Raw genomic sequence first — 25,573 nt, 5'->3', positions numbered from 1 at the left:
CAGTATTTACAAGGTGGAGTTAAGCCACTTTTTGTGGATTAATGCCACCTTGTAAATACGGTCCCTTCACCCGCATCACTTTGCGTAGGAGTGGCGTGCAATGGGTGATGATATGGGTGTTCCACAGCAACACCCATTGACATTTTGACGCTGCCCCAGATTTATGAGTTTTCGTAAACCTGAGGCATCGCCAAAATCTAACGCCACCCCAGAGGTGGCGTTAGCATGGCGCAACAAGGAGAAATGCTTTCATTTCTCCTTGCTTTTTGCTCTTTCTATGTGTGCTGCATTCTGCAGCACACATTGAAAGAGCAAATCACCACTTAAGTTTGTTTTTGTGCAGGAAAGTGATCCTTCCTGCCCAAAAATAATCTCCCCCTCAACGCAGCCATCCTTGCACCATGGTACAAGGGTTGCTGCGTTGGCGCACAGCAGCAAATTTTGCGTTGGTGCAAGGGTGTGTCATATTCTAATAAATATGGCGCATCCCTGCGTTTCAAAAATGACAATGCGTGAGGCTGCCAAATTTCACAGAGCACCGAGCACCACCATTTCCTGTTAAAGCGGGCCTTTTGTTTTTATTAAACTTCTATTTCTCTATCTATTGACTGGCTTTACTGTGAGCGATCGCATTCTGCTCTTCCACAAAGTAGTTTTGTTCAGTGCCAGGGTCTACTGTGGCAATCAGTGGCGTAACGAAAGTGGAGGGGGCCCCCAGCAAAGAACATGAAGGGCCGCTGTAAAGAAATGGCTCCCTGTTGCAGTTACCCCCCACTTTTTGCCTGATACTGATGCTGACTTGACTGAGAAGTGTGCTGGGACCCTGCTAACCAGGCCCCAGCACCAGTGTTCCTTCACCTAAAATGTACCATTGTATCCACAATTGGCACACCCTGGCATTCAGAGAAGTCCCTTGTAACTGGTACTTCTAGTACCAAGGGCCCTGATGCCAAGAAAGGTCTCTAAGGGCTGCAGCATGTCTTATGCCACCCTAGAGACCCCTCACTCAGCACAGACACACTGCTTACAAGCCTGTGTGTGCTAGTGAGAACAAAATGAGTAAGTCGACATGGCACTCCCCTCAGGGTGCCATGCCAGCCTCTCACTGCCTATGCAGTATAGGTAAGACACCCCTCTAGCAGGCCTTACAGCCCTAAGGCAGGGTGCACTATACCATAGGTGAGGGTACCAGTGCATGAGCACTGTGCCCCTACAGTGTCTAAACAAAACCTTAGACATTGTAAGTGCAGGGTAGCCATAAGAGTATATGGTCTGGGAGTCTGTTTTACACGAACTCCACAGCACCATAATGGCTACACTGAAAACTGGGAAGTTTGGTATCAAACTTCTCAGCACAATAAATGCACACTGATGCCAGTGTACATTTTATTGTAAAATACACCACAGAGGGCACCTTAGAGGTGCCCCCTGAAACTTAACCAACTATCTGTGTAGGCTGACTGGTTCCAGCAGCCTGCCACACTAGAGACATGTTGCTGGCCCCATGGGGAGAGTGCCTTTGTCACTCTGAGGCCAGTAACAAAGCCTGCACTGGGTGGAGATGCTAACACCTCCCCCAGGCAGGAGCTGTGACACCTGGCGGTGAGCCTCAAAGGCTCACCCCTTTGTCACAGCCCAGCAGGGCACTCCAGCTTAGTGGAGTTGCCCGCCCCCTCCGGCCACGGCCCCCACTTTTGGCGGCAAGGCTGGAGGGAACAAAGAAAGCTACAAGGAGGAGTCACTGGCCAGTCAGGACAGCCCCTAAGGTGTCCTGAGCTGAAGTGACTCTTACTTTTAGAAATCCTCCATCTTGCAGATGGAGGATTCCCCCAATAGGGTTAGGATTGTGACCCCCTCCCCTTGGGAGGAGGCACAAAGAGGGTGTACCCACCCTCAGGGCTAGTAGCCATTGGCTACTAACCCCCCAGACCTAAACACGCCCTTAAATTTAGTATTTAAGGGCTACCCTGAACCCTAGAAAATTAGATTCCTGCAACTACAAGAAGAAGGACTGCCTAGCTGAAAACCCCTGCAGAGGAAGACCAGAAGACGACAACTGCCTTGGCTCCAGAAACTCACCGGCCTGTCTCCTGCCTTCCAAAGATCCTGCTCCAGCGACGCCTTCCAAAGGGACCAGCGACCTCGACATCCTCTGAGGACTGCCCCTGCTTCGAAAAGACAAGAAACTCCCGAGGACAGCGGACCTGCTCCAAGAAAAGCTGCAACTTTGTTTCCAGCAGCTTTAAAGAACCCTGCAAGCTCCCCGCAAGAAGCGTGAGACTTGCAACACTGCACCCGGCGACCCCGACTCGGCTGGTGGCGATCCAACACCTCAGGAGGGACCCCAGGACTACTCTGATACTGTGAGTACCAAAACCTGTCCCCCCTGAGCCCCCACAGCGCCGCCTGCAGAGGGAATCCCGAGGCTTCCCCTGACCGCGACTCTTTGAACCTAAAGTCCCGACGCCTGGGAGAGACCCTGCACCCGCAGCCCCCAGGACCTGAAGGACCGGACTTTCACTGGAGAAGTGACCCCCAGGAGTCCCTCTCCCTTACCCAAGTGGAGGTTTCCCCGAGGAATCCCCCCCCTTGCCTGCCTGCAGCGCTGAAGAGATCCCGAGATCTCTCATAGACTAACATTGCGAACCCGACGCCTGTTCCTACACTGCACCCGGCCGCCCCCGCGCTGCTGAGGGTGAAATTTCTGTGTGGACTTGTGTCCCCCCCGGTGCCCTACAAAACCCCCCTGGTCTGCCCTCCGAAGACGCGGGTACTTACCTGCAAGCAGACCGGAACCGGGGCACCCCCTTCTATCCATTCTAGCCTATGTGTTTTGGGCACCACTTTGAACTCTGCACCTGACCGGCCCTGAGCTGCTGGTGTGGTGACCTTGGGGTTGCTCTGAACCCCCAACGGTGGGCTACCTTGGACCAAGAACTAAGCCCTGTAAGTGTCTTACTTACCTGGTTAACCTAACAAATACTTACCTCCCCTAGGAACTGTGAAAATTGCACTAAGTGTCCACTTTTAAAACAGCTATTTGTGAATAACTTGAAAAGTATACATGCAATTTTGATGATTTGAAGTTCCTAAAGTACTTACCTGCAATACCTTTCGAATGAGATATTACATGTAGAATTTGAACCTGTGGTTCTTAAAATAAACTAAGAAAAGATATTTTTCTATATAAAAACCTATTGGCTGGATTTGTCTCTGAGTGTGTGTACCTCATTTATTGTCTAGGTGTACGTACAACAAATGCTTAACACTACTCCTTGGATAAGCCTACTGCTCGACCACACTACCACAAAATAGAGCATTAGTATTATCTATTTTTACCACTATTTTACCTCTAAGGGGAACCCTTGGACTCTGTGCATGCTATTCCTTACTTTGAAATAGCACATACAGAGCCAACTTCCTACATTGGTGGATCAGCGGTGGGGTACAAGACTTTGCATTTGCTGGACTACTCAGCCAATACCTGATCACACGACAAATTCCAAAATTGTCATTAGAAATTGATTTTTGCAATTTGAAAAGTTTTCTAAATTCTTAAAAGACCTGCTAGGGCCTTGTGTTAGATCCTGTTTAGCATTTCTTTTAGAGTTTAAAAGTTTGTAAAAGTTTGAATTAGATTCTAGAACCAGTTGTAGATTCTTAAAAAGTATTCCAACTTTTAGAAGCAAAATGTCTAGCACAGATGTGACTGTGGTGGAACTCGACACCACACCTTACCTCCATCTTAAGATGAGGGAGTTAAGGTCACTCTGTAAAATAAAGAAAATAACAATGGGCCCCAAACCTACCAAAATACAGCTCCAGGAGCTTTTGGCAGAGTTTGAAAAGGCCAACCCCTCTGAGGGTGACAACTCAGAGGAAGAGGATAGTGACTTGGAGGAAAATTCCCCCCTACCAGTCCTATCTAGGGAGAACAGGGTCCCTCAAACCCTGACTCCAAAAATAATAGTCAGAGATGCTGGTTCCCTCACAGGAGAGACCAACACCTCTGAAATCACTGAGGATAACTCCAGTGAAGATGACCCCCTGTTAGCCAGGATGGTCAAAAGATTGGCTTTGGAAAAGCAGCTCCTAGCCATAGAAAGGGAAAGAAAAGAGATGGGCCTAGGTCCCATCGATGGTGGCAGCAACTTAAATAGGGTCAGAGATTCTCCTGACATCCTAAAAATCCCCAAAGGGATTGTAACAAAATATGAAGATGGTGATGACATCACCAAATGGTTCACAGCTTTTGAGAGGGCTTGTGTAACCAGAAAAGTAAACAGATCTCACTGGGGTGCTCTCCTTTGGGAAATGTTCACTGGAAAGTGTAGGGATAGACTCCTCACACTCTCTGGAAAAGATGCAGAATCTTATGACCTCATGAAGGGTACCCTGATTGAGGGCTTTGGATTCTCCACTGAGGAGTATAGAATTAGATTCAGGGGGGCTCAAAAATCCTCGAGCCAGACCTGGGTTGATTTTGTAGACTACTCAGTAAAAACACTGGATGGTTGGTTAACTGGAAATGAAGTGTGTGACTATGTTGGGCTTTATAATTTGTTTATGAAAGAACACATTTTAAGTAACTGCTTCAATGAAAAGTTGCATCAGTATCTGGTAGACCTAGGTCCAATTTCTCCCCAAGAATTGGGAAAGAAGGCAGACCACTGGGTCAAGACTAGGGTAACCAAAACTTCCACTGGGGGTGACCAAAAGAAAGGGGTTACAAAAACTCCCCAGGAGAAAGTGGGTGACACTAGAAACAAAGAAAAAGAGTCCTCTGTAGGCCCCCAAAAACCAGAACAGGTGGGTGGGCCCCAAGACACAACCCAAAACAAAGGTGGGTACCAGGGTAAGAACTGGGATGCCACTAAGGCATGGTGCCACAACTGTAAACAGTCTGGGCACCACACCAAGGACACTTCTTGTCCCAAAAACAAACCCCAGAACAAAATTCCAGGGGTAACCAGTGTAGCCATGGGAGATGACTCCTCAGATGAGGAGGTCTTCCTAGCCTTCAACTGGAAACAGGGCCCAACAGGTGAGTTGGAGATTCCAGAGGGAAGTAGACACTTCCACCACCTACTGGTGAATGGAATCCCAACCACTGCCCTGAGAGACACTTGTGCCAGTCACACTATTGTGCATGACAGGCTGGTGCTCTCAAACCAGTACATCCCAGGTGAGACTGCCAGGGTAAGAGTTAGCCTAGACAGGGTCACTAAGAGGCCTGTGGCTTTAGTGCCCATAGAAGTGGGTGGCACTCTTAGCTGGAGAAGGGTAGTAGTCAGTACCGACCTCCCCCTTGATTGTCTCCTTGGAAATGACTACCCAGAGGTTAGTCAGAGCTCAAGAGAGGAACTGGTCCAGTGCCAGTCCTCTCCCAAGGATTCTGGAAGTCCTGCCTCTGCAGTAAATGCAAGCAGGCCCCAGAAGAAGAAGAAAAGAAAACAGAGTAGGAAGGGTGGACAACCTTTAGCCAAGGTTACAGCAAGCCAAGGAGATTCTGCTCCAGTAGGGGAGAACTCCAAAAATGGCCCTGATAAAGTCCAACCTGACCCACAAGAAGTCCTGGCTAGTCAGGCAACTGTTAAACCTGAGTGGGTGGCTCCTCAGCTAACAGAAGAAAGAGTGGAAGAAGGGTGTTTACTACAAGATGTGGTAACCCCCCACTCCAATACAGCAGACAGGCAACCTGAACCCAAAGAAGCCTGTAACTTAGCCCCTTCCCTTTTAGGTGAAGAGCTAAAGGTGTGGTTCTGGGCACTGACAGCTGTCAGTGGCCTCTGCTGGGTGTTAGCCTTTATGGCTGCACTATCCTTAGCATGGTGGTCTGACCCCATGCCAAATAGCAAGTTAGGCCCCCTGACCCTATTGGTCATGGTGGGGTTACTCCAGCTCTGGGTAACCTCTCTGGGTAAGCTAGGGGTAACCCTGGCCAAGATAAGGTTAGCAGAGGTGGATACCTCTAAGACCAAAATAGAAAGAATGGGTGGAGACATTGAAGAGGCAGACAAGAGGCAATTCAGACTAGGTCCTATCACTGTGGAAGTAGGTCAGTTCCCCAAAGGGAATGACCTGAACAGAAGGATGTAAGGCAGAGTAGGCCCTGCAACTAACCAGCCTATTTCTCCTACTCTTCCTCGCCTGACAGACTAGGAAGACTCTCCCAGCTTGGGCTGAGTCTCCTGGCCTGTGGGCTGGGGGGGGCTTGTGTAAAGAAATGGCTCCCTGTTGCAGTTACCCCCCACTTTTTGCCTGATACTGATGCTGACTTGACTGAGAAGTGTGCTGGGACCCTGCTAACCAGGCCCCAGCACCAGTGTTCCTTCACCTAAAATGTACCATTGTATCCACAATTGGCACACCCTGGCATTCAGAGAAGTCCCTTGTAACTGGTACTTCTAGTACCAAGGGCCCTGATGCCAAGAAAGGTCTCTAAGGGCTGCAGCATGTCTTATGCCACCCTAGAGACCCCTCACTCAGCACAGACACACTGCTTACAAGCCTGTGTGTGCTAGTGAGAACAAAATGAGTAAGTCGACATGGCACTCCCCTCAGGGTGCCATGCCAGCCTCTCACTGCCTATGCAGTATAGGTAAGACACCCCTCTAGCAGGCCTTACAGCCCTAAGGCAGGGTGCACTATACCATAGGTGAGGGTACCAGTGCATGAGCACTGTGCCCCTACAGTGTCTAAACAAAACCTTAGACATTGTAAGTGCAGGGTAGCCATAAGAGTATATGGTCTGGGAGTCTGTTTTACACGAACTCCACAGCACCATAATGGCTACACTGAAAACTGGGAAGTTTGGTATCAAACTTCTCAGCACAATAAATGCACACTGATGCCAGTGTACATTTTATTGTAAAATACACCACAGAGGGCACCTTAGAGGTGCCCCCTGAAACTTAACCAACTATCTGTGTAGGCTGACTGGTTCCAGCAGCCTGCCACACTAGAGACATGTTGCTGGCCCCATGGGGAGAGTGCCTTTGTCACTCTGAGGCCAGTAACAAAGCCTGCACTGGGTGGAGATGCTAACACCTCCCCCAGGCAGGAGCTGTGACACCTGGCGGTGAGCCTCAAAGGCTCACCCCTTTGTCACAGCCCAGCAGGGCACTCCAGCTTAGTGGAGTTGCCCGCCCCCTCCGGCCACGGCCCCCACTTTTGGCGGCAAGGCTGGAGGGAACAAAGAAAGCTACAAGGAGGAGTCACTGGCCAGTCAGGACAGCCCCTAAGGTGTCCTGAGCTGAAGTGACTCTTACTTTTAGAAATCCTCCATCTTGCAGATGGAGGATTCCCCCAATAGGGTTAGGATTGTGACCCCCTCCCCTTGGGAGGAGGCACAAAGAGGGTGTACCCACCCTCAGGGCTAGTAGCCATTGGCTACTAACCCCCCAGACCTAAACACGCCCTTAAATTTAGTATTTAAGGGCTACCCTGAACCCTAGAAAATTAGATTCCTGCAACTACAAGAAGAAGGACTGCCTAGCTGAAAACCCCTGCAGAGGAAGACCAGAAGACGACAACTGCCTTGGCTCCAGAAACTCACCGGCCTGTCTCCTGCCTTCCAAAGATCCTGCTCCAGCGACGCCTTCCAAAGGGACCAGCGACCTCGACATCCTCTGAGGACTGCCCCTGCTTCGAAAAGACAAGAAACTCCCGAGGACAGCGGACCTGCTCCAAGAAAAGCTGCAACTTTGTTTCCAGCAGCTTTAAAGAACCCTGCAAGCTCCCCGCAAGAAGCGTGAGACTTGCAACACTGCACCCGGCGACCCCGACTCGGCTGGTGGCGATCCAACACCTCAGGAGGGACCCCAGGACTACTCTGATACTGTGAGTACCAAAACCTGTCCCCCCTGAGCCCCCACAGCGCCGCCTGCAGAGGGAATCCCGAGGCTTCCCCTGACCGCGACTCTTTGAACCTAAAGTCCCGACGCCTGGGAGAGACCCTGCACCCGCAGCCCCCAGGACCTGAAGGACCGGACTTTCACTGGAGAAGTGACCCCCAGGAGTCCCTCTCCCTTACCCAAGTGGAGGTTTCCCCGAGGAATCCCCCCCCTTGCCTGCCTGCAGCGCTGAAGAGATCCCGAGATCTCTCATAGACTAACATTGCGAACCCGACGCCTGTTCCTACACTGCACCCGGCCGCCCCCGCGCTGCTGAGGGTGAAATTTCTGTGTGGACTTGTGTCCCCCCCGGTGCCCTACAAAACCCCCCTGGTCTGCCCTCCGAAGACGCGGGTACTTACCTGCAAGCAGACCGGAACCGGGGCACCCCCTTCTATCCATTCTAGCCTATGTGTTTTGGGCACCACTTTGAACTCTGCACCTGACCGGCCCTGAGCTGCTGGTGTGGTGACCTTGGGGTTGCTCTGAACCCCCAACGGTGGGCTACCTTGGACCAAGAACTAAGCCCTGTAAGTGTCTTACTTACCTGGTTAACCTAACAAATACTTACCTCCCCTAGGAACTGTGAAAATTGCACTAAGTGTCCACTTTTAAAACAGCTTTTGTGAATAACTTGAAAAGTATACATGCAATTTTGATGATTTGAAGTTCCTAAAGTACTTACCTGCAATACCTTTCGAATGAGATATTACATGTAGAATTTGAACCTGTGGTTCTTAAAATAAACTAAGAAAAGATATTTTTCTATATAAAAACCTATTGGCTGGATTTGTCTCTGAGTGTGTGTACCTCATTTATTGTCTAGGTGTACGTACAACAAATGCTTAACACTACTCCTTGGATAAGCCTACTGCTCGACCACACTACCACAAAATAGAGCATTAGTATTATCTATTTTTACCACTATTTTACCCCTAAGGGGAACCCTTGGACTCTGTGCATGCTATTCCTTACTTTGAAATAGCACATACAGAGCCAACTTCCTACAGCCGCCCATCATGACTCACTCAGGGCAGGTGCTGTGGGGGACCCCTGGAGGGGGGCTGCAAGGACTTTGCTACACCACTGGTGGCAATGTGTGCTTTTTGCAACCAAAAATGTTTTTTTTTTCTTTTTTCCAGTGTTTGTTACAATGCTGAGGGCCTTGCAGCTCCCACAACAATAAAGTGTTACAGAGGTCATGTCAAAACAAGACACGCATTGACGAAACCAAAAGACTCACAAAAAAAGTCAGATCAGTTGGCTTGGCCAGTGGTTGTTTATTTTCATGCTTCCCATATTCTTGGTGAAAATGGTTACACTGATTTTCTGTTAGGAATGTTTTTGGGAAATACTAGCATGCATCAACACATTTTACTAAATGACGCTTCAAAGAAATAGCACCTAAAATGTCATAATAGCAAAATGTTTTTTGTCCTACTTGCATTTTATTCTGAACAATTGATTTTGAAAGCAAAGAATCACACTTGCTTACAAGCTTCTGAAAACATTTGCATCTAATCAGAGAGCATTCTTGGAGCACTTTACTTAGCCTCATATTGTTAAACTTTTCAAACGTGTGTACGTTATTTTTTTTATTTTTTTACTGGAACCACTGTCAGTTGTGCAGTGTGACCTTAAAACATTTATTTACAGCGCTCACCCTAATAATGAAGGCTTTTCATTAATGAACCACAAATACAAGTTTGAACAGTATTAACATGGGGACACACATATTACTTCATCTACAGACAGTTTCCTTCTCTGTAAACTGGCAGCCAAAGGGTTTGTGTTGCAGGGGGTTGGGCCTACTTGTCCCAAGTACAAAATAAACATGAAAACTTGTCCTTGACCCCAAACAATATGCCCCGAGCATCGGGCGGTAGGCATTCCACATCCCTGATGGTTTCCCCTAACTTTTTTGTCCTCTGACTTCCTGCTTTTTTACTCACTTTTGTTGGTTCGAGGATTCTGTGCACTTTAGCACTGCCAACCAGAGCTAAAGTGCAGGTGCTCTGTACTCTAAACATGGTAACATTGGCTTACCCACAATTGGAATATTTAACTCCCTAGTAAAGTGCACTATATGTGCCCAGGGCCAGTATATTAAATGCTACTAGTGGGCCTTCAGCACTGATTGTGCCACCCACTACAGTAGCCTTTCAAGCCGGTCTGAGGACTGCCCCTGCAGAGCCTGTAGGTGAAGCTTTAAACTGCCATTTTGACCTGGAAATTTCTACACACTTGCCAGGCCCACCCCTTCCTTTTTATTACATGTAAGTCACCCTTAAAGTGGTTTGTCCCAAGGACAGAGTGCAGTGTATTTACAAATGTGTGCACAAACTTTTTAGTTTAATATGTCCAGGTAGTGAAACATTTGTTTCTCAGTTCTGCAAGGCCTATCTCTGCCATAGGTTAACATTGGGATTGCCTTAAAACATCTTTCAAAGGCAATTTGCAAATGGGAAGAGACAGAAATATGGACTGTGGTGTCCCTGGGCTCAAAATTTGAAATCACAAGTTATGGTGAAGTCAGATTCTAAACTGAAGGTCTGAAATGGCATCTAGACAGTCACAAACAAAGGGAGCTTTGGTGTGAAATCTGCATCCTGATGGGCCATCACCTCGTTAATGGGTATTTCTGGGCTAAATGGGATGAGGGAATTGACACCTACACCTGAATAGGGACGGGCTGCTTCATGCACAAAGGGCTGCATACTCCCCTGCATAGTGTCTGGAGCCAGGGAAGGAAGGGACAGGACCCTATGATCATCAAAGGCCTTTTTTTAAGTCTCCCCACTTCGACTACACATTTTGGTATAAGTACTGGACTTCTCACAGCACCAAATCAGTTCATTTTTGGGTCCTGAAGAGGCCAAGAATAGGAGCTGTGCCGCCAGTAGGGACTGCCACTTTTCTACTTGCTCTGCTGAGTTGGCCTACTGCCTGCTGATTGCTGTGCTGCTGGGAGGAACTGCTATTTGTTCTGCTGTGCTGGCCTACTGGCTGATGATTTCTCTGCTGCTAGAAGGGACTGCCACTTTGCAACTTGCTCTGCTGTGTTGGCCTGCAGCCTGCTGCCTCTTGCAGTAAAAAGGACTACTACTTCTCTCCAACCTCATGGGACATCTCAAGTTGTTGGCGTGCCCCCTGTTGGAAACCTCAGGACAATCAAAGCTTTCACCTGCGCATCACTACTGTGTCACCTGAGAGTCCAGAAGCTGTGCGACTCAGTGAGGAACCATGCAGCTGACTGCGCCAAGTGTGTGACATGCTCCATCTGACCAGCACAAATTGATCGCTTCTCTGTTCACCAAAGTCAACCGGTGTTGAGTGCTTCTTTGTTCACCAAGGTAATCACGTGTTGAGTATTTCTCAAATCGCCAAAGTCAGCATGTGCTGAGTGCTGCTTCGTTTGCCAAGCCAGCAGGGGTAGTGCTTCTTCATTCACCAAAGCCAGCGCGTGTAGCACTTCTTTATTCACCAAGCTCTGTGTGTGTCAGGCCCAGCCCCACATTCTTCACCACTGTGCTGTGTCCGGGCCAGCCGCAGCTACTGAGGACATCGTCACACAGCCGTCCAGACACTGACAAGGTACTGCGAGTAAGGGAGCAGGCAGGCTGCTCAGCCTTAATGCGTGCATACCCAGAGAGGCCCAGCACCGCAGCTCTGGGCTGCCTGTTGTGTGTTTCTGCCCTTCACTGGCTTCTAATCTCGAGGGCTGGGGATACCAGGAACCCCTGCAAACCATTACGGTCGGGAGGCTGCTTTTGAACTTTCATTACAAGTGCTTTTCTAGTACTCCTCTAAAGACACCTTACCGTAGCTCCCTTAAAGGGAGTGCCAGCATCTTTTTAAGCACTGAGTTTCAACACTACGCCTGAAATGTGATAATCTATGCAAACGTAATTGGATTTTTGTTGTTTGGGTCTAAATTAGATAAATAGTCCCCATTTTTCTAAACTGGTGTAGAATAAATTTTGTGGTGTCTTCACTGTGTTACTGTAACCCAAGTGCTGCACAAATACTTTACACACTGCCCCATAGGTTAAGTCTGACTGCTATGTGCCAAGCTACAAGAGCGGGAACACAGGTAAATTTAGGAAGGGTAACTGACTTACCCTGACTAGGATTGTGGTCCCTGTTTCGACAGGGGACATACCTCTGCCAACTACAGACCAGTTTTGAGATCAACCTTTCCTGATAAAGCTACTTGTTTAAAGGCAAAGTTGACATGAAGTTTTCAGTTTAAACAACTACCGGGCACTGATGCAGACTGAAGATACTAATCAGAGCACCTCCTTCCTGACCAGTAATTCCAATATGTTTCTAAAACCCCATAGTCAATGTGCCATGCACTGTAGATCGCAAATCCTTACACATCTTCAGCTAATCATTGGCATAGTACGTGTGTGCTGGAAAATTCACACTGGTGAAAAATTACTTACCTGGTCCAGTAGATGCCTTTTGATATCGCTTACAGCTGTTCTATGCAGGGCCATTTACAAGTTGCAAGATTCTTACACGAGAAAATCAACACCGTAGCATATAGATTTATACGCATATAGTACATAGAAAAAAACAGAAACCATATCCAAATGAGTTGTTTAATTTACCTACTAAGGACTATATTATATTCAGGCCGACAGCCGTATAGTAATGTTTTTAATGCCTTGCTTCTCTGCAAATTCTGTCTGTCTGCTATACCTACACTCTTCATAAAGAGTGGAATATTTGCAAAGGAGACTATCTTCATTGGGGTGGGGAACGGAACTTTCAACATTTGGAAATCTTCATTTAGCAAACAAAAACATCGACACCAGAACAACTGACAATCGAATCAGGAGTGAGCTCTGCCACCCACCTATAGAATCCATAAGGGTGGTGGGACCAGAAAACAACAAGTTTTGCAACATTTGCTTAGAACCCTGGTGTTGATATCGGCTCCCAAAAGAGATGTACCTAAAACCAGTTGCACTGTTGGCCTTTGCCCTAAGATTGTTCATATGTGTCTATTCTACTATGTTGGGATTACATGTATTGCAAACCAAGACTATTCTTAAGATGGATGACCTTGCAGAAACATATTGGAGCCCTGTGAGAGTTGTAGAAGAAACATTTAAAATTTCAACATAAAATCACACAAACACTCAGTATGTCTATCCACCCTGATGATTCCTGCACAGGGCAGTGTCAGTAAATTATTGGCTCCTTCATGTGTGCAGTTACCTTCATGTGCAGAGCACACTGGGGGAGCCTCCATGCCAGAAAATCCACTTCTCCTCATTCTCATGCACTGCATAGATCCATACTTTATCTCAACCTACTCCTCTTTTCCAATTGTTTTCATCTGTTGGGGTGTCACAAGTCCAGTCCCCAGCTGGAGCAGTACATAGAAGCTTTTAAACATCACCATCTTTACCATGGAATCAAAGTGTTTTTTGCGGGGCAATGTCAATGTCACTACAGCAATATCAGTGCAGTGATGTCCATGATGGACAGTTTATTTATTTTGATGAGGGGGTTGTGTCATTGACAGAAACTACTGATAGATTGACTAGCTTGAGTTCTTTCATTATGGTTTCAAGACCAATCTCTGGCAATCTGGCAGCAGATGGGAAAAAGCAGCACTCAATATAGCATAGACTGAGGGCTTCCTGTTCTATATCCTAATGTTAATGTCATGTGGTTGCAAGGAGGCCTCTGTGATGAGGCAACAAACACAGTAGTGTTTATAAGTACTGACTACTCAGGAGTCAGTGTAATCTAGAATAGGACAATTCAGAAGACATGATTTCAGTTTTGTTTAGCCAGTCAACGAAAAATCTAATTTGAGACACAAATGCAGAGAACAATGCAGTGAGTTAGTGTAGATTAACATAGTATCTTTGATAGCAGGTCAGGCACAAAGAAGCAGGCCTCCAGATATCATAACACTGGAAGCAGGTGAACTGGGGTAGTCACAATAAAGCCTGATCCCAAGAAGGCTGACACTTCTAAATCTGTGGTAGTCTGTTTTTAGTTCTGATTTCACTGATCAGCACCATCCTGGTCCGGTAGCTAGCCCACATGTCAAACAGAAAATTCCACTGATCAAAAAGACGATCAGCTGATGTTGGAACAAAACATTTAAAGAACACCACAGCAGTAAAATGTGCCACATAATCACCTCCACCTCATTTTTGGCTGGGAAGCAGAATAGAAAGGTATTGGACCTGGCCCTTTTACAGGGTCATTCCCCAGACTTTTTGCTTTTGCCTTCTTATTTTTCTGACCTTTGTTGGCTGACGTTTTGACTCTGAGCACTTTTTCACTGCTAACCAGTGCTAAAGTGCATGTGCTCTCTCTTACAAATTTGGTATGATTGGATTATACCTGATTGGCATATTTAATTTACCTATAAGTCCCTTGTAAAGTGGTATCCCTATACCCAGGGCCTGTAAATTAAATGCTACTAGTGGGCCTGCAGCTCTGCTTGCGCCACCCACTGAAGTAGCCTGTCAAACCTATCTAAGGCCTGCTAGCTCAGAGCCTGTGTGCGCAGTTTCCTGCCACAGGGACCTGGCATCTAAATGTAATTGCCAGGCACTGGAACTCCCCTTTTACTACATGTAAGTCACCCCTAAGGTACCCCCTAGCTAGCCCTTTGGGCAGGGTGCCATGTATGTAGAAGGCAGGACATGTGCCATGTTGTGTGGCCTGTCCTGGTAGTGACAAACAGCCTAACTTGGTGTCTCACTACTGTGAGTGCTGCCCTCTCTTGGGATTGCAATGGAAATGCCCTGCCTTAGGTGTAAGGGGTATTGTCTGATTTATGAGGGGTAGCGTAGGCATGTTTGGTATGGTTGTGACAGTGGTAAGAAATGCTGCTTACTAGTGTAGGTGTATTTTTTATTACTATCACAGAAATGGCACTTCTAGAAAGTGCGCATTTATCTGTGCTTATAACTTTGGTGTTTTGCAGCTTGTCTCCAATCAACGTCTGGGCAGACTGACAGTTGGGGCTTTGTGCATACTTCTCAGACAGCCTGAACACAGGGAGGGTGGAGGTGACACAGAGGTGCATCTACATATTGTAAAGCCTTCCTGGGCTATGAGAAGGGAGAGGCGGGAACACCTGCATTTGTAAAGACTGTGCCCTGGCCTCACACAATAGGGTCGTTAACCCCCCACTGATGTTTGGAGCCTGTGATGAAAGGAAAGAGGGGGCACTCCCAGAACCAGTTGTAACTGGCTGGAACCTCCTCTCCCTACCATTGTGAAACACTGTAAAAACTGACTATAAGTACAGGGGAGTTTTCCCCACAATTTGGACATTCTTGGAACTTGAAACTGGACACAGAACGCTGATGAATGGACTCACCAGGAAACCAACTTGGACTGCTGCTGTTGTGCTGACCTGTGACCTGCCTGGTCACTAGGAGGAACTGCCACCATCTGCACCCCTTGTGCTGGTCTGTAGCTGGGCCCACCAGCCCTGTGCTTCTTCTTGTCCTGCTTGCTCCCAGGGGCAGGGTGCTGTGGCCCCTGACCCCTGCATCGATCTTTACATCCTTGCCCAGAGCACTTTGGAAAAAGGCCCTCTCTTCCTTGCTGGGAAAAAGATCACCGCCGCAGCCCAGGCTTTAGAATGGCCGTAGCGCATTGAAAAGCGCTTTATTTCTGCCCATATCACCGCCGCAACCCGGGCTGAGAAACAAGCCCTTGCGCTTTCTTTAGCGCTTTGCTGCTGCCAAGATTCACCGCTGCAGCCGGGCTTTTGAATTATTTCAGAGCGCGAGGGTCACACTCATCTCAGTGCCCTTAGGGCACGAAGAAAACCTCCTTCTTGTTCTCTGGAGCAAGCGTGCTCCTGTTGGTGCCCCCGGGTCGAGAACCGCTCCGTGGAGCACCCCTGGGGCACCGGTAGGCCCCAGGCCAGGATGACGTCGGAGGGAGAGGAGGACGCCTCTCCCTCGTCTGTAAAAGTCCCGGAGGACTTTCTTTTGTCGGGCGGCCAGGTGGTAGCCTCACCAGAGGCTTGCCAGGACCACCGGCTCCCTGGTTGGCCCCCTTGTGGGCCGAGGGCATTACTGTAGGGGTCTCTCCCCGTAGAAGGGCTGACGGAGGCCCACGGAGACCCCAAGAGTTTGTGGGTCCCTGGAGGGGCCCATTTTCAAATCAGAGGGGGTGTGTGGCACCCCCCTCCTTATTCAAAGGTTTTCCCTGACTCAGGGCCCCCCTCGTGAAGGCCGGTGGAGGCCTAGGGAGGCCCCCAGTAATCCTGGTCCCCAGAGGGGCCTGTCAGCAGGATTGAGGTGCGTGCCGCCCTCTTCTCCTCCCAAGGAAATCCAAGACCCCCAATTTGCGCATAGGAGCGCCGGGGGTCCCCATTGTTCGCCTTCTAGGCACTGGAAATGCCTCTTCATCCAACCAGGTACTTTTTAAAGGACCAATAATAGTTACAACCCAAAGTTCTTTGGTTCATATATTACCTACCTGTGTTTGATGTTTTAACATATATGCTAATGTTCCTTTTATGGGCCTGACAAGCAGATATGTATTTATATGACTTGTGAGATATTCTCTAATGTTCTTTTTATGGGTATTTAGGAATTGTTCCTGACAAGTGCATATATCTTTTACTGTAATTCCTGACTACTGCTTATGTTGCAGAATCCTAAGTACTTACGTGTTCTAATGTGACAACTGCATATTCTTGCAGAGTATTAGTAACTTGTGTAACCTTCTTACAACTGCTAAGGTAGCAGGGTATTACTTACGTGTAATGTTGGTCTAGTTACGCTTTGTGCAATACAGATTATTTTTACATAGCTCAGTGTTGTGTTTACTTTGTGGTGTACAATTTGCGTCACGTGTGTTGTGTGTTGTGCAAACGCTTTACACATTGCCTCCAGGTTAAGCCTGACTGCTCGTGCCAAGCTACCAAGGGGGTGAGCAGGGGTTATCTTGGACGTGTAACTCCCAAGCCCTGACAAGAGTGGGTGGGTTCTGCCTGGCTGAGGTGCATACCCTAGCCAACCAGAAACCCCACTTCTAACAAAAGGTATATGGGAAGGTCGGGTAAGGAGGAGACTGGGCTCATATTTACACTGCAAGGGATGCCATTTTCAGATGATTACAGCAAGGGTCAGGTCTTGAAGCCACAAGCTCCTCTATCACAACTCACGGCCATTCGGGAGGGTGGGCGGCTACTCCAACATTGATATCATCCTTTTCAGGGCACTGATCACCAGCACGGACAGCGCATTTGGTGTCCTTTCACAGAAACAACTCCCTGTCTCTGAAATCAGGGTTGCCAACAATACTATAGTAATCAGGACCTGACCCTGCAGGTGCCTTGAAGCATGAAGTGATAGTGGCCATTATGCTCTCAGCTAAGCTCCACCTCCCATACAATTGTGTCTTAACAATGGCATAGTGGTTTGTTTAAAATTAAAACTTCATAGCAGAGGAGGCAAACAAATATCCTGGAAATGAAAGTTCTAAAAATACACACAGTATGTCGAATGTGCAAGAATCTGCATAACTGTAAAACACACTGCTAATAGGAATACTACAATCAACAACGCATGTTTATGTGGCATAAATTACTCACTGAAATGTCAATTGCTGATCTGTGATTCTACGACCACCAAATTAAACCGTATAGTGCAAAGTAGAGTTCATACATCACGATTCACATCCTTTCAGCGGGTAAATAAAAAAAAAAAACAAGCTATTTTACCGGAATAATTAACGTGGGGTGAGTTTCCTCAAGCTTACTCTTTAGCCAAAGGAAATCTTGGTAACGCCTTCGAACTTCATATTCGCTGCTGTCAAATTCACTACGAGTTGTCTACAAATGAAAAGAAAAGAATAAAAATGTATACATAATATCAAGGCAAAGTATAATTAATAATGGTTTATGAAAATTGTGACTCGTCTGTGGTGATTACCCACATCTTCATAACTTTGTTTTATGGCTTTTGGAAAATGTAAATCAGAAAAAAGAATGTTTGCGTCACAAAATTAGGAAAAACTCTAATGCTATCAACAGTTGGCTTAAACTAATCACATAGCTTCTCTCACTTAGGGCCATACTTACGAACACATTTTCCCATAGACACAGAATGGATAAAATCCTTTGATACATCTGGCCCTTAGTTCCTAAACTGAAATTGTATCTTCCGACTCCACTTGGAAGTTTCTTAATTTAAGCATCTTGCCAAAGTTTGTAGAAAAGTAACTACAACTAATTACAAGTGTGTACAGAGTGGTAGCAAATGGCTTGCTGTATTCTAACTGGACACACAGGCTACAAGGCTTATAGCCTTCACCAGCGATTCTTCTCATTTCGACTTCTGTGGATTCCCACTCAATCACTTTTGGAAGCTGGGGACCACAGTCTACGCAACGTCTACAGTTTGAACCTCAAATGTATGCACAAACACACAGAAACAAGTATAATTGAAAGAAATACACAAATTACATATAAATTATAGGAAGTTTGGAGTTTTTCCAAACGTGGTTTTATTTCTAAAAGATAAAATAGTATGGTGGACGCTGTCTTACCCCTATTATTACTCCCAGTGCATGCTGTCTTTTTTTTCAGGGTATTCTAAAGCTTCAGCTGAGGCCACCAAACGCACGTACTATCTTTTTTGTATATGTGACTTTCTCTAGTACGAATCAAGCACCTTTGAGTATTCGATCACTGTTTATGAACAGGTGGTCGCAGAGGGTCATATGTCAACTCCCCAAACACAACTGAGTGCATCTCAGGGAACACATTCCAATAAAGAGCATAATTGTTGACATTTATCTTCTTTTATTTGCCCATGCTCTCATTGGCCTTTTTAGGGCATGAATAAAACAATATCAGCAGGCACCAAGGAAGACATGGTCATAGCATCATAGATTAGTGTGCACTATCAGAAATTCACTTTCATTAGTGTCACACTGAGAACTCTACATCCGATGACGTGGGCTTGATAGCCATATATGTTTGAAAATCAACCACTCTGGCAGAAGTGAGATTCTCTAATAGACCCCGGGCATTCTAATTTAAAATAATCCAGAACATTAAAAAACATTTGAATTGTTTTTATTTTCTAAAAGAAGACAGTTCTACATTTAAGTAATGTATCAATAGCTTTAAGGATAAATTAAGCAAACATATTCCAATGCATTGAGCCCAAATATTATAATATTGCGAATGTGAACAAGAAAAATAACAACTTTGGCAAAAATAACGCTATGGGGAACCAAAATATACCTGTTCTGTTGGTTCTTATTATTAGCCACCTCTGTGGTACACATTATATCAACCTTCTAAGCATGAAAGACACGGGCAGTGCCAACGATGGCAAGATCCACATGTCTCAGCAGCACCTACTTAGTGTGCTTTATATACCATATTCAGAGATTACACTCACTTTTGTTACAACTCTGTATGTAATGAAAGTCTCAATTGCATTAATGTGGCTTTCAGGATCGTCCACTGTAATTAATATATCACTGATATCCGGCTCATCTTCAAACTTGTACTGGTTATTCATGGATGAAGGTGATGTGGGGACCAAAGAGCTAAACGAGTTTCCATCTGTAAGGGTTGTGTCCTGTGGATAGAAAATGCACTGAATTTAGTGTGCCAAGCTCATCACGTTAAGATGTGGCAAAACAACATTCGCTTTTTACATCAAGAAGAAACTTGTTCATTTCACATACATGTAACTGTTAGGCTGTAGAATTCCTCAGTGCCAGATGCATTTGTTCATCACGCCACAGATAACCGTACGGAATACCGCAAACTAGGTACATAAGCATTTCATTAATAGTATTAATTACGAAATTCTTAGCACATTTAAAATGTAAAGACCTTTCGAGTCAGGAATGGATCCTCCCCAAAAATAAGCTCTTTCAAATGATCAAACGTGTGCATAGGAGTTCTGAACTTACGAGATTTTCTGGTGTCGATACCCATAGAGCAACAAGACAATGACAAAGCTAACAGATATCTGTGAGGAATTGTTATATTGCACTACCCAACATTTCTCCTGAGATATGCTTTGTAATGTTCTAACTACCCCCTTCTTTGCTTTGAATTATGTTTATATGTTTATTAGATAAAAAAAAATTGGGGGGGGGGGTTACTGATTTCCTGTATTCTTATATTAATCTCCTCTGAGCCTAGATGTATCAATGACTCTTGAGAGGTGCACGCCTGCTGGCTAGAACTGGGGTTCAGTGAAACTTCCATGTCAAGATCAACTTGTGAGGCTGAAAAGTGAACATGAAACGAAGGATTGCCACATGCAGACACCTGAGGTGCATTGTGCCTCTGGTCTTACAAAAATCGTGACATGAAGACATTGCAGACGTCAATGGCATGACACTATCTCTGCAGGTATCATCTTGGATAGATGGAGCTTAGCTCACACAAGCAGAAATGCTGTCGGTGTGAAGTCTAACATCAGATGGCCATTGCTGGATTGAGAATGCAAAGGGTATTGTACGCAGTAAGTGTTGCAGAAAGTTACTTTCTCCTAGCTATAAGGGCAAGTGTAACACAAAGTAACTGTGCGAGAAGCAAGTTGCGGAAGGAGCCTTAACTGAAGACTACAGTTTTTTGAGAAGAGAGAAGATACTAAGAGCTTTATGCATTGAAGAAACATTGTACACAATACAGAGACAATTGAGAATGGAATAGTTATTAACATCCGATTCTACAGGTTATTATTGCTAGTTGGTGTGTTTGTTGTCTTGGTTTACTTTTTTATTTCTTTTGCTGTCTAGTGCAATTCCGAACCTTTCTGTTTTTGTAACCATGAAAGCAGCAAACATAAGTCATCCTCCATTATTTTTATAGCTAGCAGGGGACCCTTCACCGCTGTGGAGTCACTGGAAAGAACCTTTAATAGTTATTTGACTGATACTAGTGGAGAAACATATTCCCCTATTGCAGAAATAAATATTCTGTTACACCATCTGGGAATTGAAGGCAGGAATATGCATGCCAAAATACCTGAAATTAACATTAGAGAGCGATTGGGGACGTACATGATATGTACAAAATGATGTTGGTGTAGGTATCAATGTAGTTTCTAGCTCTTAAAGTGGTAGTGACATTTATAACCAGCATGGGAAACACAGCATGTGTGTGAAGTAAATGAGAGCAGTTGGTGAGGAGATAAGAAAGTAAATCGTGCAGTTAAAGAAAGTAAATGTCAAAAAGGAAACAGAGTTGTATTTAATAAAGATAAGAAAAGCGAGCATTAGTAGTATGTGGCTGAAGTAAGGGTGGAGTGTTTTAAATGCTGTGGTAGCAATCGTGGTCTAACAGTGTTGACGTTATGTCAAGAATACCATTTGCTGTCAAGTGTGGAAAGTGAGAACATTATGGCCCTCATTCTGACCTTGGCGGTCTTTTCGCAAGACCGGCGAGTTACCGCCGCGGTGAAGACCGCCGACCGCGGCGGTATGCCGCTGTGCGCATTCTGACCGCTGGGAGCGTACCGCCGGAAAACCGCCAGCAGCCACACTGGCGGTCGGCGGGAAAGTGGAGACTGGTCAACCTCCACCGCCACGCCAGCAGAACACCGCCCACAGAATTACGACCCACATTTCTGTGTGGCGGTCTTCTGTTGGCGGTCACCTCCCCATGGCTCCTGTCACCTCCCGGAGGACCAACGCACAAGGTAAGTTGATCGTCCGTGAGGGGAGGGGGTGGGGGGGTGTTGTGTGATGTGTGCGTGCATGGGGGTGTGCGTGGGAGTGTGTAGAGGGGGTGTGTGAGTGCGTGCATGCGGGCGGGGAGTGCTGCTGTGCCAATGGGCAATGTGTGTAGTTCGGCGGGTGCGCATGTCGGCATGTATGTGTGCGGGTATGTGTCCCCGTTGTGTATGTGTGTGTGTAGGGGGTGTGTATATGTGCATGTTGGGGGTGTGTGCATGTCGGGGTGCGTGTATGTGCATGTCGGGGTGGGGGTGGGGAGGGGGTTCGTACCACCTCTGGGGGGTGGCAGGGGGGTGGAGGGTGTGGGGGGAGGACTCGGGGGGGCAGTGGGGGGTGGGGGAGACCCCTATCAGTGCCAGGGAAGGAATTCCCTGGCCCCGATAGTGCCTACCGCCATGGTTCGCATGGCGGTTCCCGACCGCCAGAAACCGCGGCGGTAAGCAGGGTCATGATACCGTTGGCGGTCTTGGGTCGACCGCCGGACCGGAGTGCGCAGACTCCAGCCCGTCGGTCATGACCGCCGTGGCTGTCGGAGTGGGGAAGTGGCGGTCGGTCGCGGCGGTGACCGCCGCGGTCAGAATGCCATTTTTAATACCGCCGGTCTGTTCGCGGTCCGACCGCAGTCTCTCCGCCGACCGCCAAGGTCAGAATGAGGGCCTATGTCTGCTTGTACGGGAATGGTCAACTGAATTTGGTGGAATTGCTGGAGTAAAGGAATAAAATGATTTTACATGTGTGATGGAAACTAATGAAAATGTCATGCTGAATTGCCAATTAGGACACAGATACATTTTATGTCTATTTTAAAGGAAGAAAAAAATGAACTGAGTTACTTGAATTAAATCATAGGGGATTTGGGAAAAAGAGGATTAAGATGATTAGCATATTGGATATGCTAATTGATTTTAAAGACTGCAATACTGTGGCAAGTTGGGCAAGGTATACGTCACCTAGAGAGTTGACAATATATTTAGGAGGCGGCATTAGTGTGCCTTAGGCACAAGGAGCAGTTAATGCTTGTATGGTGCAGTGGAAGGAGAAGATGTACCAGGAAAATGTCCTCAAGTTTCCAAGCACAACCTGGGACTAATTAATCAATCAATCAGGCATTTGTAAAGCGCACTACTCACCCGAGAGGATCTCAGGGTGCCGGGGGGGGGGGTGGGCTGCTACTGCTCGAACAGCCAAGTCTTGCGGTGTCTCCTAAAGGTAAGCAGGTGCTGTGTCCGTTGCAGGTGGGTGGAAAGAGTGTTCCACGTATTGGCGGTGAGGTGGGAGAACGATCTGCCGCCGGAGGTTGTTCTGTGGATGGGTGGTATGGTGGCGAGGGTAAGGTCAGCGGAGCAAAGCGGTCAGGTCGTGGTGTAGAAGGAGAGCCGTCTGTTGAGGTATTCTGATCCGGTGTTCTGCAGTGCTTGTGAGCGTGGGTGAGGAGTTTGAACATGATTCTCTTGTTGATGGGGAGCCAGTGCAGGTCTCTCAGGTGGGCTGTGGTGTAGCTGTGGTGGGGGATGTCCAGGATGAGGCGTGCAGAGGCGTTCTGTATGCGTTGCAGTCTTTTATGGAGTTTGGCCATGGTTCCTGAGGAGAGGGCATTGCCGTAGTCCAGTCTGCTGTTTACGAGGGCTTGGGTGACTGTCCTTCTGGTTCCAGTTGGGATCCATTTGTAGATCTTTCGAAGCATGCAGAGGGTGTTGAAGAAGGAGGAGGAGACGGCAATGAAGCAGGAGGAGGAGACAGCGTTGAAGCAGGAGGAGGAGACGGCGTTGACTAATGACAGGGTTTGTACACAACTTTGTGCTGAAGAAGGGGATGAAGGCCAGTCAGATGCCAAACATAATGAGGGAACATTGACCCTGGAATTGAAGAAACTAGTGTGTGTGGGTGTTCTGGCAACAAAGAAAGGTGGGTATGTTATTTGCGTGTGACTGGATCTAAGGAATTTGAGTATGAAAATGTAAGTCGTCTGGCTTCCCCTCCTTAATATAGCAGAAAAATTAGCTTTGCTCGGTGGCCAAAGTTTTCAATATGATGGAGCTCTCTTCAGTCTGTCATCATCATAATGACAGTTTGCATCAGCAAACATCTTTTTTTAATCCTTGGTGACATTTTGTTAGATTGCCCCTTGGCTTGGCCTCTGCATGGTTATTAATTTTAAGCTTATGATAAATGTTTTAAAGTGAGTCCAAAAGTGGGTGTGCTTCCAGAATGACATATTAGCATATGGTGGGGACGAAGTTTGACATCATTTTTGGTTTAACATTCTTTTCCCCCCTTCCAAGGTTCTCTAGTGTGGCCGGATAGGCAATTCCGAGCCTCATCTAAACAGGTTCTTTGGACTGTGGTAGGACTGTGGGTCTCACTGGCCTGGCTGGGAAACTGCCACTTCTCAGTCGATTCTTCCTCCTCTTGGAGGCTGTGAACATCTTCTCTCCTCTCCATGTGTTCATTATACTGGGGTAACTTTTACTGATCCTGGACTCATCCCGCTGCCATCATCTTTGCATCCCTTTCTCCCACCCAGGGGATGGTGGTGGATTCTTCCCATCTGTGTTATCCTTGGCATCCCCCGCTTTTTCCTTTTCCAATTGGAATTCCATTAATCCTTTCTTTAGTTTCCTTTCCTCTGGTTGTTTATGCTTTCCTGTATTTCTCTCTCTATCCTCGTATTTCTTCTTTTTCAGTCTTTCACTGCTCTAACAGTGTTTCTGTCTCTACAGGTGTGTGTTTGAGGCCATGATTCTGCCTGCCCTGCAACCAACCCGATAACTTCTCCTGCCTTCTCTGACAAACTGCAAACTGAAGTTGGTAGGCGAAGAGAAGAAAGTCTCTTCTCTGAAATTAAGGATGAGGTGAGATATGTTATGGGGCTGGCGGAGTGCTATAAGAAATATGTGAAAAATTGTGCAAAAATGTGGCTCCCTTACGATTGCTTTAGAAGGTAGCTGGAGAGTTTGTGTGGTCAGAATCTGAAGAAGATTTTAGCAGGATTAAAATGGAGATAGGGAAAGAAATGTCATTAGGTCATTTTAAGTCCAAGACCATATTGACCACCGAGAAAACTCTCACCTGGTTAAGAGTGGTACTGCCTCACATTGAAAATGGCAAAGATGTGGTGACTGCTTTTGCATTATGTGCACTCAAGGATGCTGAAGTGAATTATTCAACAATTGAGAGGGTGGCCCAAGGTTGTTAATGGGTAATTCCAGACTAAATGAACTCCTTCTAAGTATAGATCATGTAAGCCTCTTATCAATGTTTCATCAAGCAAGGGCTCAATGAAGTCGAATGCAGGTTTGGGGTAATATAATTTCCAAGAGGAGTATTTACCTTGTCTCCACAACAAAGCTATTCACTCTCTATCATGCTTGCCCATACAGAACAGGGATGAAAAACAGTGGAGGGCAGCTTTTGCGGAAGACAAAACTAAGGAAGATATAAAGTTTAAAGTGTCAGGATGGCTGGATGGTTTGTAAAAGGTTTGTAATGAGCTATTATCGAAGGGAATGCTGAAATGAGGCAAAGTGATTCTGCTGATGTGGGGATCAGACAGAAAATCATGAATTTGGCTAAAAAAGTTATGACTCAAACCAAACTAAGGGTAAGTACTGGTTGACAGGAGGGATAATCAGATCCAGAGTCATATGAAGGAGTGTGTACATTGTGCAACGAGTGAGCAAGAATATATGCAAAGCTCCTTAGGCTCCTATAGACATACCTGAAAAATAATGGATACAATTGGCTATGGATATTATGAGTTCTTTTGAGAGGTTGCTACACTCAATAGGTACATACCTATCTTGGTGGATTACACTTTAAAATGTGGGAGTGTAGAGTAAGCACTAGACTGGTAATTAACTGCCAAAAGAATTTGTGTGTGAAGGAGTGCCAGAAACTACTGTGGCAAACAATGGTATGCAGTTGTTTCTTTGATTACATTTGTGGATTTATGAAAGAACGGT

The 25,573-nt window shown here is 46.5% G+C and overlaps 1 protein-coding gene across 1 annotated transcript in view; it reads right to left on the bottom strand.

Moving 5' to 3' along the window:
* SNX7 (sorting nexin 7) overlaps positions 1-25,573 on the bottom strand; it is a 265,145-nt gene that overhangs the window by 218,014 nt on the left and 21,558 nt on the right. Inside the window, exons 2-3 of the mRNA XM_069232138.1 lie at positions 19,313-19,495; positions 17,623-17,733 (exon numbers count right to left, since the gene is read on the bottom strand). Of these exons, the coding sequence (XP_069088239.1) occupies positions 17,623-17,733; positions 19,313-19,495 (294 nt within the window). The remainder of the gene's footprint in view (positions 1-17,622; positions 17,734-19,312; positions 19,496-25,573) is intronic.

Source organism: Pleurodeles waltl, chromosome 4_2 (genome assembly GCF_031143425.1).
Source record: "Pleurodeles waltl isolate 20211129_DDA chromosome 4_2, aPleWal1.hap1.20221129, whole genome shotgun sequence".
NCBI classification, from domain to species: Eukaryota; Metazoa; Chordata; class Amphibia; order Caudata; family Salamandridae; genus Pleurodeles; species Pleurodeles waltl.
This window is presented reverse-complemented; position numbering and strand designations above follow the sequence as displayed.